This window comes from Cyprinus carpio, chromosome A9 (genome assembly GCF_018340385.1).
Source record: "Cyprinus carpio isolate SPL01 chromosome A9, ASM1834038v1, whole genome shotgun sequence".
In the NCBI taxonomy this organism is placed as follows: domain Eukaryota; kingdom Metazoa; phylum Chordata; class Actinopteri; order Cypriniformes; family Cyprinidae; genus Cyprinus; species Cyprinus carpio.
The window spans coordinates 18,247,716-18,267,484 of NC_056580.1; the positions used below are offsets into that span (position 1 = coordinate 18,247,716).

At 37.4% G+C, this 19,769-nt stretch overlaps 1 protein-coding gene across 3 annotated transcripts in view; it reads right to left on the reverse strand.

The window, feature by feature from the left end:
* Positions 1 to 2,627: 2,627 nt before the first annotated feature.
* The window catches only part of fgf14 (fibroblast growth factor 14), a 131,669-nt gene continuing 114,527 nt past the window's right edge, over positions 2,628 to 19,769 (reverse strand). For all 3 annotated transcript variants that reach the window (XM_042763871.1, XM_042763872.1, XM_042763870.1), the window contains exons 4-5: positions 5,306 to 5,504; positions 2,628 to 3,293 (exon numbers count right to left, since the gene is read on the reverse strand). In XM_042763871.1, the coding sequence (XP_042619805.1) occupies positions 3,154 to 3,293; positions 5,306 to 5,504 (339 nt within the window). In that variant the 3' untranslated portion in view covers positions 2,628 to 3,153. The remainder of the gene's footprint in view (positions 3,294 to 5,305; positions 5,505 to 19,769) is intronic.

Below are 19,769 nucleotides of genomic sequence, written 5' to 3' on the forward strand. Positions count from 1 at the left end.
ATGTCATGAGAATGAGAAAGCTCTTTTTTGCAATTGAGCTAAACATATGTAGAATTATTTCGTCTTTTTTATTTCCATGGTAACTGTGATATTCAGAGCCTGTATGCCTGCAAAATGTTTTTTTTTTTTTAAATTGTAATATATATATATATATATATATATATATATATATATATATATATATATATATATATATATATATATATATATATATATATATATATATATTCCTTCACCACTGAAAAATTAGACCCCCTTAAATGTTAATATATGTATATATTACACAAATATTGCATCAAATTGGTTAGAGATTTCAGTACACCTTTATATAAATATTTTATTCAATATGTTGTATCTGTGTATACAACAAACACAAACTGTACAGTGCAGACAAACTCGTTGCATATATGTATGTAAAATTAGCAGAACATACCAACAGTCCATGATACACATAGCCTACGACATGCAGTTCATATATGCCACCCTCTTCCCATGCAACAGATGAAGTAACTGTCAAATCAATGTTTAAAACCAATCAACAGACAATGGAGACCTTCCTTCACCACTGAAAATCAAAAATGCAGAGAAAACACGGAAATGATCAGCGTTTGCTCATTACAATTTAATGACGTCACACACACGACCTGAATGGAACCAAACAAACACAGACATTTGAAATAGGAAAAAACAAGCGAACATACTAACTAATGCACACATACTCACCAGTCACTTACAAAAATAAATTCAACCTTCGTAAAACCAGTTCACTGGTCTGCAGGGCAGCTATAGCCCAGCATGTAGAGCTCATTGGAGTGAGTGATTTGTTTCGGGTGTAAGTGGGACACCAGCCTGGAACTAATTTCAAATATGAAGCTACTTTTCCTGTATAGTACTGCATCTCATTCTAGCATTAAATTCGACTTTGTACATACAAATATTAAGTCTAATGTGCTTGAACATCTCCTAATATGAAACTAGCTCAAAATCCCAATAAATGAAAATATAGGTCTTCAATTGAAGTGTAGAATATATTTGTATTTAGCAGCATAGCCTCGGTCTACTTCATAACATTCTAAACAGTATTCATCACTCAAACTATGAAAACTGTTAAAGCAAGACAGGCTTAATGTCAGCTCAGCTGATAATAGGCTAATCGTTAAAATCCTAAGTAGATGTGAGTAGATGACGATTTCAAAGCAAAGTGCAATGGTCTCAATCCAGAGTATGAGAGAGCCTTATATAATCATGCCCATTCAGTGTAGCCCTATGCCTCAAACTAGCTTTAAACACTTCTAGCCATCCCATACTTTGGTCCTTAAGAAAACGCATGCAGGTGATTAGTAATAGGTACCCCGGTCTTATACTAAATGAATAATCGAAGTGAAGGACATCATTTGTAATCTCTTCAAGTTTGAATTGAAACGATTAAAAAGTCGAGACAATTGTTCTTTGTGATGAACCCTAGTCACAGTGAGGACAAAAACCGAAGAGGACCGCCATCCCCAGAGTTACGAAAATTGTTCGGCTGGATTCTCGTGTTTACATACTTTGGTAACAATCAAATTTTGTGTGTTTGTGGATGAAGTTGCTACTGAATCTGTTTGTGTGTGTGTGTGTGTGTGTGGGTGAGTGTCTGGGGCATGAGGCACCTTTAACCCAGCACAGACTGGGTACATGTTTTTGCATGCTGGGTTAGAGGTCATCACAGGCACATGATGAGCAGTACTGGACTCTGCATGCTGAGCTAGGAAAACCCCTCTCATTTCAGAATCACTGGTAATATCTGGTAGATAAAAATCTATTTATTTACTTTTTTTTTTTTTTTAGATTTTTGATTTATTTGAATACAGTGAAAACATTGTTATAGGAGCCATTTCTTGCACTGCGTCAGCTCTGCAAGAACAGAACATAATACTAACCTTGGCCATGCCTTTGCTGAACAAAATGGGTGTGCAGCCAATAGTAATGGTGCCTACTTACATTGAGCCATTTAACCGCACAGGCCTGAAGTAGACATTATTCATCTACAGCTGCCGCTCTTGTCACATTTAAGGTGCTCACCAGAACTAGCCCATAGTTCAGAGGAGTCAGCATGTCAAAGTGGGGCCTTGACCAGAGGCCTACAAGGCCTATAGATATTCCTAGAGCCCACGCTCTAAATTAAGAGCAAAGAAAAGTGGAAATTCACCTGGGGTTGAAACCGATTTACACCATACTAGATAGTGATATGTACTCTATACACCTTCCCCAGCACATGCCAACTCCTTGTGTTGGACTGCTGCGGGCCTGACTTATGCACTCGCTGGCATACTTGTGTCCCTTTCTAGAGATTGCAAGAAGAAGACACGAGTGCTGAACCTTGGATAATGAGTTTGATTCTCTTTAGGAGGCTCCATCCCCTTGAAAGATTGATGTCTCTTGACCATTATCAACATGAAAGGACTTTGTGGAAATCCATCATTGTGGTTGAATGACTGCACACTAGAACGCATTGCACACTGCCCCGATAACAAATTTCGTAAGGGAAAGGGACAAAAGGGAAAGATTTGGAAATTCGAGCTTCAGAGACTGGGGGACACCTAGAAGAAAGATTTGGAAATTTGAGCTTCAGAGTATGGGGGAAAAAAAAAACATAAAAAAAAACAAGTTGTGGATTCGAGTCCATATATGTATATCTTTACAGTATTACCCCAGAGTGTAGCCGGTGTTACTGTTTATTTAGAAAATAGATCTGAAATGTATGGTCTCTGCTGCGACAGGGTTCAAGAAAAGGGTTATAATGGGTGACTGTTAGCAGGCTAAAGAACCGCCACACAAGCGCCTGCGGTACACAATTTCATTCTTGTGGATTGTCTCGATTACAGAAAAAACATCAGCTTTATTGTATGTCAAAAGGCATTCCATATCAGTTAGGGCATTCCATGGTGAAAGTTTAGCTGGTTTATCCAGTTGCATCCTCCTACGTGCACAGCTGACCACTCTTCCGGAGCCAGTCTGTCGTCGAATTAGATCGGAACAGTCAGAGGAGTGATGGGGGATGGAGGGAACGGGGAGGAGAGAGCAGAGGATGCCTGGATCTGATCCACAAACATGGAGAGTCTGACAAAAGGAGCACGGCTCTCCGAGGTTGAGCATGGCCGAGATGGGATCTGGCTATGTGGTGGGCTTGGTTTCCTTGCTGACAGGTTTGCCTCCGTTCATGATGGCCGGCTCTGTGCTTTTACTGGGAGGCACGGCAGGTTTGGGCACTGTCTCCCCCACGTCATGCAATGATGGCTCTCGGTACATAGCGACTGCAAAAGACATCAGAGAAGGCAAGAGTAAGCCAGGTAACTTAGTCTAATTGGAAATAATTTTGGGGGCTGACCAGGAAATTGACTATATAATATTTACATCTAGGAAAGTTTCTCCCAACTCATTCTCATTTCGAAAACTGAAAATTGGCTAAAAAGACAACATTCACTAGGGAAACTTTGACAGGACATGTGCAAGTGTGTCAAAGTGCGGGCAAGTTGTCAGCAGGGCTCAACCCTTTCCTTAGTTTTGATGGGAAGAAGGTCTGATCTCTCAGGATGCATTTGACTAGGTTCACTGCTTCACATAAGTTCAAACTAACTGTATTCTCAGCAGTGCCACTACTGGTGCTGGCTGGTTCTGCAGTATTAGCCGAGAAAATAATGAACACAACAGGATGAGAGACTGGTCTAAAATGCGAGCATCTGTACACGGCAATAAAGCATTGCACAGACAGAAACGGGCCACACATCATTGCAAATTACACCTCAAACTGTACATAAATCATCAATCGCAAGCTAGCCAGACACATTTTACAGTGTGGCCATAAAATAGCTGTAAGAAATATTTGAAAGGACAGGTTGTCCATCATAATGGTACGAAGGTGGGTCTTGGATATGTGGTGCTGTAAAATAATGTTTATTGAGTTGTAAATCATTTTGTAATCAGATAATGGGAATATTAGGCCAAATGTTTCTGAATGAACCCTTGGTGAAGAGCTCATTGCCAAGATAAAATGGTAATTGTACATCCTCATGATCATCATTTTCCCTAAATATTAAATTTGTCAGTTCCTATGACCTGTGCTTGATCTGGACAGATGCTCTTCTAACAAACAAACAAAAGGGGCCGTACCAAGGAATTATACAATTTGATTTGACATCTGTTGTGTTCCAAAATTCTACAATATTTGAACAATTTGATGGTTTTCACCCAGGATTTTATCCAGAACATGGCTAACAACCCTGATAACGATTTTATTATAGTGTTTCTTAACCAATTTGATACATTTCTAATGTCAATGCTTTAAAAACAATTAGACTCATTTAATGTGTGCTGCATTATTTCCAGGTAAGCCATTTAACAAGAGCAAATTAGATTAAAACTATTGTGATTGCATAACATATTCCATGTATTATCTGCATCAAATACTATCTTTCTTTCCATGCATGTTTTTTAAATTCCTATATGTTTGCCTATATGGTACATATTTGCAAACCAAATGTACAATATATTATTTTTTTCCAAGCTCTGCATGTACTGTAAGGAAGGAATGGTGAAGATGTTCAATTCACACCTGGCACGGATGTTGTACAGCCCCTTGAGAGCACAGTTCAGATGGTGATGTTGGGTAATCACTGACCAATGACATTCCTCCCTCTTTTCTTGTTTTTTCTTGAGTCAATATAGGGCTGCACGCATTATGCTGAACTCTGTCTGACCTCTATCAAGAGACTATGATACAGTGTCAATTAGACTGTCTCTCAATTCATTTGAGACTGCTGTCCCCTTCCTCTCTTCTCACCTCTTCTTACATCATCTCTTCTTGCTCTTTCCTCAACTCTTTCGATGTCCTTCTCCTTTCCTATTCCTCTCCTATCATCTGTCTTCCTCCTCCACACTTACTCTCTCATCTTTATCTCTTCTTCCTATTCTCTCTTGTCTTCTTCTACCTCCTCCATCTTTGTAGTTGTTTGTATTAAACATTTTGAAAACATGAACCTTGGACTGGAGATTTTTTGTGTGGGTTTTCGATAAAAATTATGTATGCTGTCATTTTTATTAACGCGATGAAAACGTTTTGGAAAAGTGTTCAGATGCCTGTGTTCCTTGTTTTGAAAACCTTGACCTTAGTTTGAAAAAAAATGTGTAAACTATTTGAGAAAGACTGTAAAAAGGCATCAAGCAAAAGCATGTCTCTCAGGGACTTGTGTACTTCATTACCATTCTGCCAGTGTCACAGTGACCTGGATGTTAACCGTTCTCTTGAGGTTTTCAGAGCATGCTTTACCTTCTAATGGCTTGGGCAGGAAGTGAGCAGCTGGTTTAGTTTTCTTCACCCGGTTCCCCTTCATGGCCTGGCCATCTTTATTTAAGCCAAGGAACCATGCTCTCCCCGACTCCTGCTGCCTATACAGCATGGATGAGTAGATCACATAGTAGTTTTCAAACACAGACTCTTTAAACTTGCATTCCGGCGTAAACAGTTCCTGTAACAGAGAGACAAAAGAGGATTGGTGTCACACAGAAGCTGTGGTCAATTTTGTGTGGGATTTAGAAAAAGGGTTCAATAAACATACAAATTTTAAAACATCTTCACATGAATAATTGAAATAAATTAATAATTAATTAACTTTTTATCACATATCTGTTTACCTAATTATATTTAATAAAAAAAAACTATTATTACCTATTATTCTACATTATATTAATAATGCATCAATTTAGCATTGCCATTTCTATTGCATCTTACAACCCCCCTCCAGTTCCATCACAAACCATAAGCGTTTGCAAACCCAGGACTGGGAAACCCTGATTATCACATACAGATTTAAGTCAGATGAGGGACATTTCCTATTAATCAGAACCGCTATTGAAAAGACTCAATAGACACTTCTGTCTTATGCAGCTTGTGCGATATGGTGTCCACTCCAAATAACATCTATAAGATGTATGTTTATACAGACAGTACAATGGTAAGTGGAGTTTTGGTTTGTTTAATTAACAGAATAAAAAAGCAAACTTGGTAACAGAACACAGATACTTCCCAAAATAACATACAAATTCCTGTTCATTTTCCTATTACTCTGTATGCATGGTGAAGCACTGCAGGTCTGTCTGCTGATACCTGAATGAGCATACAGACAAAATAATTGGCCCCAAGACAAAATCTGATATTCGCTCATGACAAATTAATTTCTACTTTCACCTTCACTCTAGGTGCCATGCTCAGCCATGCAAAGTCTATTATTTTCTTTAAATATCCATATCCAGTTGCACAATCCACACTTTGGCAAGGGCATTCCAACCTTTTCTTCACCATCTTTTCAGTACATCTGATTCCACACTTAAAAAGAAACTCTGAGCAAATTGTTGGCATACTGTACTCCCACACTTCATTTGGCTCCACGAAATTTCAATTTGCAGTTCATTTGAAAAGTTTGGGATCATGCCAGACTGTGAATCTAGTAGGAGCAGTAAACATTATCTGTAAATATTAAATCTAAAAGTAATTTCTCAAAATGAGAAGTTCAAGGAACATGGTTTTCTCTCTATGGAAACTAAAGCTGTAAATCTGATTAAAATGAACCATATTTTCCTAAACATCTCACACTTCCTTATCTAGAACATATTACTCCATCAGATTAATCAAACGATTAAAATAAAAACAGCACAGCTGTCACACAGACTTGTGAAATGGTCATCTTACTTAAAAATGGCTCTGTTTCATTTGCTTTCAGATTTATACTGAATGTCACATAGCATTATCACTAAAAGAATTAAAATATAGCCATTATAACAACAATTAAATTTTAATGGTTTACTAAAAACAGACTCACTATATATATATATATATATATATATATATATATATATATATATATATATATATATATATATCCTTAAATCCTTAAATAAAATCCTTAAATGAATGAAGTATATATATATATATATATATATATATATATATATATATATATATATATATATATATATATATATATACTTCATTCATTTAAGGATTTTAAAATATTGTCGTATACGGTTTTCTCCAAAATGACTTAATTTAGCCAGTGAAATCCATTCATCTGCTCTGTATGACCCATTATTTGGTGCCATCTGTAAACACTGTGTATATTGCATTACCCTGCAAATTATTGTATCGATTAAGCTTCCGGGCTTGCTGTCAACTCAATAACTCCACCACTTCAATACCCTAGGAGCACTTCTCTCTATTGGTAAATAACACCAAAACCTATCATTTATAAATCTACAAGTTCCATTAACACCCATCTTTAAACTACACATTAAAGACCTCATATCTGAATAAGACAGCAAGTTCTAAATGCATAAATATGTGTCTCTTCTAAAAGTCTCTTCTAATTGACAAATGAGGCAGATTTTACAGTAATGCACTTCCTAAATACTTTTTTTTTTGTGAAAATAATAGTGATGAATATGAGATTTAATGTCTCATATATTTAAAATGGTTAGTTAATCAAAAAATGTAATCCCCTATAATATAAAAGAAAGAAAGTTAAACCCACTTTCTCCTAGTATCTTTTTAAAAAGATATTAAGAACTACCAATATAATTGTTCTTGGAAAAATATTACTCAAAGATGCTAAATTGCATAAAATTGGAGCCCTATTGTGTTATTTTTAGCTGAGGGAAAAGCATTTTCACAGAACTCCTTCCTGCCTATTATTTCTGTTAAATTGTTTCTTGTCAACCCCAGACAAGGTACTTGGTTAGAAAAAGAGTGGGGACAGGAACTAAGTGGCATGTTAGTCAGATGCAATGGCAGAATAAACGGGATGAAATTGAATTATGTAAGGGAGTTAAACTCGGATGTGTTTTGGAGGGCTCTCTTGCACCCTTGATTAAACATTAACAGCTGACTTCATTGACTGCATGCTAACCAAGGGCCTTAAACAAACTAGATCCTACCAACCGTGTTTTTTTTTTTTTTTTTTTTTTACAGAATGCATCAGTCCTTGCCAAATAAATATGCTGTTAGGCATATAGAAACACAGCTTTGGACCCAAAAGCAGAACAGAGAGTAATTGTGCAAAAATTAGGCTTTATTAATCGAAACTGTGGACCTGTAAATCATACTTTGTGTGAAAAGGAACAAGCTGTTGGAGTTTTACTGCCTCTAGTGTTTAGTTCAACTGGAAACTGCAGCAATTCATACAGAGTATATACTGTGTGTATATGTATATATATATGGTTACCCACTAAAGCCTGGTTACCCACTAAAGCTAGGTCAGTAACTGGATGGGAGATCTCCTGAATTCCAGTTGCTGCTGGAAGACGTGTTAGTGAGACCAGCAGGGGATGCTCACCCTGTGGTCTGTGTGGGTCCTAATGCCCCAGTGCAGTGATGGGTACATTTTACTGTCAAAAGCACCGTCCTTCAGATGAGATGTTAAACCTCAGAGGTCCTGACTCTCTGTGGTCATTAAAAATCCTGGCCAAAATTTGCCCATTGGCCTCTGTCCATCATCATGGCCTCCTAACCATCCCCATAGCTACTGATTGGATTCATCTTCACCAATAAGCTGGTGTGTAGTGGGCATTCTGGAGCAATATGGCTGCCGTCACATCATCCAGGTGGATGCTGCAGACTGGTTCTGGTTGAGGTGATTCCCCCCTTCCATGTAAAGTGCTTTGAGTACCCAGAAAAGCAATATATAAATGTAACAAATTATTATTATATTATTGAATGAATGAATGAATGAAGACAGAGCGACATACACACAGACTGCCTACAAAACCCCCCACTAAATTCTTCTCTTGCAGGAAGAAACATAACAACAAACCACTCATGACTGCAATTTAACAAATAATTTAATTTAACAAATAATCCGTGAGTTTACAAATCCGAGGGAACTGATTGCGAAAGCATGCGCATGGATTATGAATTTGTGGGTAGGGATTCAAAAACCAAAGGTATGGTTTACAAAATATGAGCGCATGGATTGGAAATTCGTGGGTACAGTTTATTAATCCGTGGGAACGATTTGTTAAACCGAGGGAACAGTTTAAGAATTTGTGAATACGGTTTACAAACTGAAGGGACGTATTGCAAAACCGTCGCCACGGATTGTACTTTTTTCTCCTACAGGTGACCTCCCGGGCTCCATACTATTCTGATTGGTCAACTTACATATTAGAAGAGCTTATTCTGTGTGTTAATTACAAAGTTTATAGAATACCCAAGACGTGTCACTCGTATAGTTTTAAATGGGGGAGAAAATTCAATGCTCAATATGGCCACTCTATCGAAGGAAGCCCAGCCTTCTAAGTAAAAGAGCCAATTGCTATTCGGTTAAGTCATTGCGTCACTGCAGCTGCCGTTAGAAGTCCCGGTTGCTATAGAAACAGTCAGCATTCTGGAGACGCACTGGCTGGTCTAGCCTGAAAAATAAGCTTTTGTAATGTAATGCTATTGGAGCATAAGAAACAACATTTATGACACAGTTGTTGTCAGATTTCATTGGTGATTTCAAATCTGAAATTTAATCATAAGCTTGGCAAACAGTTTTGGAGAATTTGATGTTTTCCCTTTCAAAGAGACAGCAGCCGCATTTTCATACCCGAGAGGCATTTCAAAGATGGCCACAGAATGAAAGGGAGTTTGGTTAATTCACACCTAGTGCACATAAAAAAATGCTAACTTAAAACTTAACTAACTTACAAACGTCTTTATAAAATATATATATCTGAATTATATATATATATATATAAAAAAAAAGAGTTAATTGTATCGTTTAAGCATTACATCTATTCAGAATGCAGTTTTGAGCAGGCTAAACCTCCTTTGCTTGCTAAACTTGATTGCTGACTGCAAACGCCTCCCATGGGTCGGCACAAAGAGAGCCGGCGGTCAATACAATGAAAGCTTTATTTAATTTTGCATCCTGGCCAACAAATTAGACAGGTGATATGTGTCACACTATCTAACTTTGATCTCTGACAACAAACACTATGAGGAAGAGGCAATCCATGCTTTTAACCACCTTCTGCCGATGCTCTTTTCTTGACAGCTCTTCCTTTTCACAGCCTGCTATTAAAACAGCACATACCTTTCTATCATGTAACCATGGTAACGCTTGAAAGGCTCCTGCCTAGCAATTAAGTTTTTTTCCCGGTCTTTCCTTTTTATTTTGTTGAAGAGAGACATCATTATTTTTTGTATTCAAATATGCATATACATTGGGTCTTTTGTACGTGTTTCAAGATTCACTATGTGAAACAATTCAACATGGGCAGGGTTGATGATCTCAGTAGAACCATGTTGAGAAGTTAATTACTATGAAATAATTAGAGGACTTTAAGTAAAAACTTAAATATAGGTCCTCTGGCATTTCACCGGTCTATCAACTGATCTCCTACGAATGTGCAAATGCTCCAAAATATTCTCCAAATATGCATCTAAAAACTGATGAAATGACTGAAAAAAGGTAAGCTGAACAGATATTAAAGAAAATGGGATGAAAAAGGGGTAGAAAGAAGCAGCTTGGAAGGAAGAGTCGATCTACTGCACCTGCGATTCACCCCTTACATTCATTCTGCTTTGAATGTGTGGTCGTTATTGACCTTGGCCAGTGCCAGAAAGGGCAGTTTACTTCAGACTCAGATAATCAACCCATCCCTCTCAGAGAGCAGACAGAGAGGGATGGGGGAAAGAGAGGGAAAGCAAGGAGTGAAAAGACAGAAGTGAGAGAAAAGAAAGGTTAAGGGAGGCTGGGCTGAACTAGGAATACAAAAAAAATAAAAAATAGAAAGGGGGAGACAGAGCCCGAGAAAGCGAGTGAGACGTGCAAAAATGTGGCAGGCTGGGCTCCCTTGTGCTGGCCTGCCAAATCATTTCTCACTAACAGAGAAAAATTGGAATTTGTTTAATGTTAACAGTTGAATCAAGTCTATTAATCTTGAAGAGACTGAGCTTCCCTCACATCTCTGCTCATGTTGAAACATCAAAAGACAGCCACATAAAATGAGCTTCACTGAATTTCCTCAACCAAGTAAACAACAGAAAGGACGCTGTTAAATATGGATGGTACATAAATATGTATTGTATCGGCAGGCTCTGATGAGCCTCTTGGCAACATGTGACATGGGTGTCTTTTCATGAGGAATGATAGGGTAGGGCAGCAAGAGGCTTTTTGACAGTTTTGTGCTCATGTAATCCATCTAATGCAGTGCAAACAAAAGGGGCCATATTGGAAAAACTAGCTTGTTCCTTTTAAAATTCGAGATGAGGGTGGAGCTTCAAGCACAGCACTTTGTAGCTGTGTCCCAATGTGAAGTGCACAACTCCGAAGTGTGCATTTGAGGTGCGATTGCGTCACAGCAGTGCGATGAAGGCTGTCCCAAACTGAAAGGTGCGGACTCTGAAGTGCGCACTTGAAGTGCGATTCCATCACAGCGGAGCCACGAAGGCTGTCCCAAACTGAATTGTGCGGACTCCGAAGTGCGCATTTGAAGTGCGACTGCATCACAGCATCACAACATAAGCTGTCCCAATTCAGGATGCACCCTCCGAAGACTGCATTCCAAGGCCGATTGCGTCACCACGGCAGGACGAAGGCTTACGTAATTGGAAAGTGACTTCAAATGCACCCTCCGTTTCCCAGGAAAATGAAGTGCACATCAAATGGACACTTTGCACTCTACCAATTAATCAAAAGTAGGTCATTACACTTAAATCAAATCACGATATGGACTAGTATCTGTAAATATTAAGCTGCTAAATTCAATTTAAATATGAATCCTGCATGTTCCGCGTGTCTCTGTTAATGAATGGTGCAGACGCGCGGTTTTGTTTACTGCACACATAACTTTGTTACTGAAGCGCGCATAATGCTCGCTGTGATTTCAGCATCTGCCATCTCACTAAATGAGGATGTAAACACAAGAACAACATCTCCAGAACTGCTCCGAGAGTCACTTCATGATCATTTGACTGTTTGATTTGAGTAAAACTGGCGTCATATCACACATACTGTACACAGAACTGTAAAGGTATTCACGGCAACCCATCAAAATAAAAGTCTGGTTTGATTTGAAGACATTGCCTATTACTATTTTTCAGTAGAATGTACATAGCCTACTACTACTAATACAACTACTAAAATGAAACAAATATAATTTTTTTAGAAATAATCACACAACATTTCTTCCATTTTAATTTTAATACTAAATCCCCTTTGTTTGCCAAAAAATAAAGTTTGCTTAATTTTCTATAATTAAAAGATAAATGAAATTTATGTTTTATGCCTTTATTTGATAACCAGAAAAATTTAAATACACAACACAGAATTTCTGAAGGGAAAAAATATTAAATTAAGTTGTTTTATGCATTCAAATAATTAAACATGAATTTGGTAACAATAAAAAATATGGTGAGAAAAAAAATAAAACATTTCATAGGGCCATAAACGTCATTTTTGTTAAAATTTTAATAAATTGATGTGAACATTTAGAAGTTTCATGATTTTAATTATTTAGGCATGCTTTTTGATTAATCAAATTTAATTTGATTATTAAAAAGGAGTCAAGAAAAATTTAAACGGAAAAAAAACAGAATCCAGAAAAATTTAAATGGGAAAAATGGAATTTGGAAAAAAAATAAAACAGAATTTAGGAAAAAATAAAACTGATTTCATAGGGCCCTACAACAGTCTTTACCTTTGTTGGGCTTTTGTAGGGCTGTCATGCAAGATATGTCTACAAATGCTTTAACCAAACTTTAGCACTTCAGTATTTTGTATGCACATCCAGCTGTGTCATATTTTCTAATGTTAAGATTGCAAACCTGTCTTTATATTTTTCATAAGTGTGTCCCCTTTCTTTTGTTTTAGGACTATTCTGGAGAAAATGAGCCTGCTGGGGAAAGACTTTAAAAATTCAAAGTAAGCAAGTTAATAGACAGATTTTTGCTGAAATACATTGTGCTGCTGTTGTTGTTAACAGGCATGGTTTATTTGCTCTGCCCTAGGATTGCAAGTGTCCTGGGACAGGTGAGGGAGTGAGTGGTGAGCTGGTGGAGCTGCTCAGGGAGGACATCAAACTCCAGAGAGAGACAGAGGAGAGAAGAGCACAGAAGAGCAGGGAGAGAATGAAGAGACTGCTTTCTCTTCTTGAGAGAATGATTAACAAATACATTATTTATTAGCCATTCTCTATTATCCAAGAAAAAAAAACAGTGGAAAAAATGGGTACATTACTATTTTTCAATATCTTTTTTTAAATGTCACATTGTCAATGAAACAACCTAAATTCTAAAGAGTAAAGTTGAGAATACATTTTTGTATTTATTATTTGTTTATTTGTAAATGTACTTTCTGTACATTTTGTATTTTTGTTTTGCATATTAACGTTTAAATAAAAGATGTAATTATGTAATTTTTTTCACAAAACATTCTGCTACATTTTTTTTTTTTTTTTTTTTTTAATATTTTTTTTTACACATTAAAACAAATTGTTCTATACATTATTGAAAGTACTTTTTACAACTATTTACAACATAGCTTAGGTTTAACATCAGACAAAAAAAAGCCTGCATGGGTTCTGGGGTCTTCAGGAGGTTAATCTCTTGGCGAATGGCCAGCACCTCCTCAGTGACTCGGAGGACAATGCGGTGGACAGTGGAACGAGGCATGTCAAACACTCTAGAGACCACTCTGTATGATGTACCACTGGCAGGCAGAAAAGAAACACCAGGGTCCAGATTGTGGCACCCAATATGTGTTGCCATTCACTTCTCAGAAGATCTAGCAGCACTATCAGGGCCTCCCTGCTCAGCCGAAAACCGTTAAAAACCTGTCCAGCACTGGCACATTCAGCTTTATCCTGCAGTACAGGGGTCTTCTCTGATGTAGGGGAAAGAAGGAAAAGAGAAATTGTTTAGAGCTATGACAACATAATTAGTAGAAGAAATATTGATATACTTTAGTAAACTACTTTTAGTAACTACTAATACCACATTGGGGAAAAACTACTAGTCATATTTGAAACCTTAGCTAAAGGGATAGTTCAGCCAAAAATGAAAATTCCAAACCTGGAACAACCTGAGGGTGAGTAAATGATTACAGAATTTAAATTTTTGGGTGAACTAGCCTTTAAGTAAAAGTATTATCTTGCATACTCTAGTATACTTAAGGTATTGAGAGTAAAAGTAAAGGTATACAGTATTGCTCTGAAAAAGAATTCATCAGGACGGTTTTACATTAATATTACTGCTGCACTACTGTGTGTTGCAATTTACTTCTGAATATGTTCAAGGTTATTAAATTTAAAGTTGCTTACTAAATATACTGTTGGGTAGTTTAATCTACAACAATGCATCATGTTGTAAAAGACCATCTTTTTGTAGTGCTGCTGTCTTGTAAGAAAAAAAGAAAAGAAAACTTAGTACTTCATATTTGTACGAGAATACTTAACGAATGTACTTTCTTACAGTCCACCTCTGATTATTTTGAAAATGAAAGTATCAACATTTTGTCAGAATATTAACACATTTTTGCTAACTATATCAAAGGCTGCAACTGAAGGACTCGGCTTGGTCATACAGAGCACTGTGCAGCTGTCACAGCTGCCGCTGAACATTAAGCTGTACAATGCTCTATATTTTTTTTTATTCAGAGTTTTATTTTTATGCTTAACTGCCTAAAAAATATGGGTTGCAAATCTGTCTATATATGATCACCATGGTCAAGGCAATGAACTATATAAAACCTCACCTTTGCAAGATATCAGTCAGCATTTGAACTGCTATGTGTGTGTGTATTTTGTAGTTTTTCATATGTATCATTACTTATTCAAGTAAGCTCCAAGCCAATACCTGCATTTCAAGTTGTAATCCAACAGTTAAGGACGCAGCAAACCAGTGTAACTTACCTGGCCTCTGTCTTGGCTAAGCCTGAGGTACATCACCGTCTCCTCCATTATGACGTAAAGCATAAAAAAAATAAAAAAGAGCAATTCTGGCTCCACCTATCCTGGCAAGATTGTCCTCTCATCAGCTCTCCTCTCGCACCGTTGCTATGCGACAGAGTGCTAATCGGGAACCTCTGGTGGCGCAATTAGGAAATCCTGTGAAGGTGGAGCGTCCTTCATGCACTTTGGAGGCATGGCCTTCAAAGTCTGTGCCCTTCAAAGTGTGTGCACGTAACTTTGGGAACACAGCTTGTGTGTTACAGTTCACTCTCTTCGGTTGCAGACGTGAAATCACACCAATAATTTCTGCCTCAATAATATTTATATTTGCCTATTATTCTACTTTTGCAAGCTCTTTGGCATGATATCAAGTCTGGGGAAGCATACAAAATGCTACAATGATACCTCCTGTCAGTCGTCTAGTGACTTGTAGTGTCAAACATGCTATAGATTACTAATTCAAACATATTTTTTAAGTGCGACTATTAATCCTTCCTCTCTGTCGTTCATCTCTGTTGATTATGGAGTGATTTTTTTTGATGATCAATAAATAAGAGCCCATTGCCTTTTGAAGAGCAGTCTAACCGCAAGTACTCCGTTCAGCCTCCCTGAAGAGAGTGACCTTTCGGCTGTGTGGTAGATTTTTAACACCAGCTCCATGAAAGGAAATGTCCCTAGATTCTGAGTGCACTTTAAGTGTCTCTGCTTCGGCTCTCTTGTGTTTACTCAGAAACTAAGGAGAAAAAAAAAAACGTGAAAACCTACAGCAAATTCTGTTTATACTGTATGTTCTAAATCTTGAATCAAACCTCAATTTAATGGAAACCAGATGAGAGGATCATAAATCCAACATCAACTATAGTATTGGTAAAAACAAACAAATTATCACCCTGTTGAGGATATCTCAGTGTTTGCAGTATTTATGCCACTCTTGTCTAAATGATAGTACATCATGAATAAAGCTCTAGGAACAGAGAGACACTAATACTGAATGGCTGGTTGTGGTCCAGTTCACACTGGCAGAGGCTGGTACCGAGATCTGAGAAGGACACACTGGGCATTCAATTGATCAAAAGTGACAGCAAATACATTTACTGTAATTTACAGTTAACCTTTACTGTAAATTACAATAGTTAAAAAAAATCTATTTTAAATAAATGCTGTTCCTTTAAAAATAAAATCCAAACAAATAGTATACAGCACAACTATTTTCAACTGATAATAAGAGATGTTTCTTGAGCACAAAAATCAGCATATTACCCTAGACTGATTTCTGAAAGATCATGAGAGACTGAAGACTGGAGTAATAATTTTTTTTTATATATTTCACAATATTACTAATTTTACTCTATTTATGACCAAATAAATGCAGCCTTAGTGAGCATAAGAGAGTTCTTTAAAAAAAAAAAAAAAATTAACCTTAAACTTCTGAATGGTAGTGTAACTGTACAAAAATGAAGGCATATTCACAAAAATAAAAATAAATCAATCAATAAATAAAACCATATTTGTTGACCACTAAACTTAATAATGGGGGACGTCTATGGCTATTACAGTCTGAGGTGGGGAAAAAAAAACAAATCAACAGTAACCTTTTTAAAAGACATGATTTATAAAAAAATCTAGAAATTTTTAGCACAAATGCCACAGTTTCCAGTGAATGATCCAGCCGCAAGTCAGTCTAAGAACGCCACACAGTGCTCGACCTTGAGGGAGATCTCAATGGATAAACTTCCTGTGAGCCAGGGCTGGCCACCAAAGAGCTGTTGATCTTTAAATTGAGGCCAGTCTGGTCTTAAAGGAGTAATCCAGCAGTCATTATTGACTAGCCAGGAGATGTGAGGTCTCTCTAACAAGCTGACAGACTGCAGGAAGGCAGGACTTGGGGCTGTGGCAGTCACACAGCACACAATTCCCTAGCTGTCAGCCTGACAGAGATGTAGATGACACACAGTCCAATGCCTTTAGAGCCAAACATGGATTTTGCCTTTAGGCCTTCAAGTGCATCATGGGATTGATTTGAAAAATGCATCAAATATTTGTGCGGTAAACAACAGCATTTTGTCAGCTTGAGGAATCCCTAAGTATTATTCAGTGGCCAACTTGTCCTGCATCACTTATTCTGTGGACATGAATAATACCTCAAATTGTGCAGATGATGTCAAGAAGTGTGCTATTTCTTTCCTAAGAAAATAGATGAAAAAAAACCAACAGACTTACATTGAAGGAAGATGACCACCTAGGAAGATGCTAAAACCACTCAGAACACATTAGCAGCTGCATAACCCTGGCTGCAAATCACTTATAAAACCATATCATTAAATATGCTGAAAATCACTGAAAACATTGTGACAGCAAGGTTTGTACAGTCACATTTTTTTTCATTTGTTTTTTGCTCTTATTCATCCTTCAAAACAACCAACATGACGGCTCTTGGGATCTGTACTAGCATTTACTTATAGAATAAATATGTGACTCAAGAAAACCTGTAATACCTGGAGATATCTGTCAGTTAGTATCTCCATGCCAGTTGTTCGGCTTGGACTAGCGACTACGTTGCATGTACATGAGCTGTGGCGTCAAAGGCAGCAAAGAGGGAGAACTCCATTTCACACTTTTAAGAGTCCTCTGAAAAATTCTGTTGGGTTGTGGGTTTAAGCTAAAAATATAGCAGGGTTGGTTTGAACTTGTATATGCATACATGTGTCTCCCTCATAGACAGGATTTTCCTCCTGCAGGGAATCCTGTCTGCCAGTGAGCATAGTGAGTCACCTTCCACCTCACATTCACAGCTTGCGTCAGTGTGGGAAAATGTGTGCATTTGTGCATGCGTGCATGTGCGTGTGAGCAAAAGTGTAAATTATTATTTCCTCTCTTCCATCCAATATCTGTTTTGAATTGCTAGCCAGAATATTCATTGAAGTATTAGCTGTTTCTAATTCCATGATATGCCCGTTTGGCAGATTCAGTACATGCAGTCTGGTTGGAGATATGCACTTTATCATGGATGAAAATCTAGGATGACATTTGCTTGACCGTACTCTTTGAAAACCTGCAATTCATTTCGTGTACCAAAAAATACAGGAAAGATATGAAGGTTTCCCACTCAAATGCTCAGGAAATAGAGGAACACTTTTTTCACACATCCCTAATGCGGAGACAAAGAGCACATCTTGATTAAAAAAGATTTAAGCTTTATTCCACAATATAACATTTCTGTTGAAACCTTTTGTTTCCCCAGATAACACAGATGGAGTCTGAGTGATATGGCTGTTCTCCAGTCAGAGACTCCAAGAGGAGATATCGTTTTTCTTTGTTGTTTCAAATTGGGCTCTTACACACACCTAGGGAGTCAGACTTTGCCTTTCACTGGTCCAGAGCATTGCTCACAGAGATCTGTCAAACCTTCTACACAGAGGAATTTGAACTGCACCACGGGGCATATTTAAACCATCCATCTCCACAAGCATGGGAATACCTTTCTCTGGCAGTTAAGAAGCCCCATCGGGATGACATTGCTGAAGCCTTGAGGAAAACTTGTAAATGTAAAATGCAAATGTACTGAAGTCATGGTACAGTGCAAACATGACAGATACTATTTTGCTGTACTGTCTTTACAGTACAATTGTGATAAAGTAAAAAACTAAAGGAATTGTTCACCTAAAAATCAATTCTGTTTTCATATACTCACTCTCATGTCTTTTCAAACCTGTTTGGTTTTTCTTTTTTAGAAAGATATTTTAAAAATGTCTCAGTACTTTTGTCTATTCAATAAAAGTCAATGGAATCCATTGTTGTTTTGAACCCCATTAACATTTATTTTATTGACAAAACTAGTTTAGAAACAATCTTCAAAATATGTTTGTGTTCATTTTTGAATAAACTATGCCTTTAATAAAAAAAAAAGATATCCCTTTAAAGTTAAATAAAATTTAATACCTCAATCGCTTCTCCTTGACAGCAATGAGATAAAATGGAGAACAGCTGTTGCTTTAAACTACACAATGGAGCAAATATCTAAAAATATTTTTAATAATATAATGCGTGCCGCCACATTTGTTTGTGCAACTGAAGAGCGCATGCTAACACAGTATGATGGCTGACAGGACAATTTGTTTTTTCTGACATATGGCCTGACATCTGACCGCAGTTCACTATTGTTCAACGGGAGCTCCCTCATCACCTGTAGTTTTTCCACACTCCTTTGAATAGCACCTGGCGCTGAGGTGAAGTTGGAGTTCTGTGTCTAAAAAAAAGGCAATTCTTGTCAAGAAAAAAAGTGATAGAAGCAGCCGTTGTGAGTGGGGTGGCCAACTCTAGCCCCGCCCCTGTGTTGATTGCGTTAAATATTTTTAAAGCATTAAACTGAAAAAATTAATTGCATGTGTTAATGCACTAATCTGACAGCACAAATATATATATATATACACACACACATTCATATATATTGTGGCGGGAGGAGCAAACGACAGACACAGTGGGTGTGGCGTCAGGCCTCGGAGAGGCTTTTATTAACAAATATAACCAAAAGAGGGAATAAAAATGAAAAAAAGGGTCCAAAATAAACAGGGAATCTGGTGTCCTCGTCATGCTGTGGGGTATGTGACGGGCAGGTAGTGTTCCAGTGCCCCTCCTCTCTCACACACCCACTCCTGTCGGGAGCCTGGTGAAGGGCGGTGATTAAGGGACGGGGTGACGATAATAATTAGGCGGGAGGCAGCCGACTCGTCACAATATATATATTGTTAAATATTAAATATATATATACTTAGCTCCATTAAAAATTATATATATATATATATATA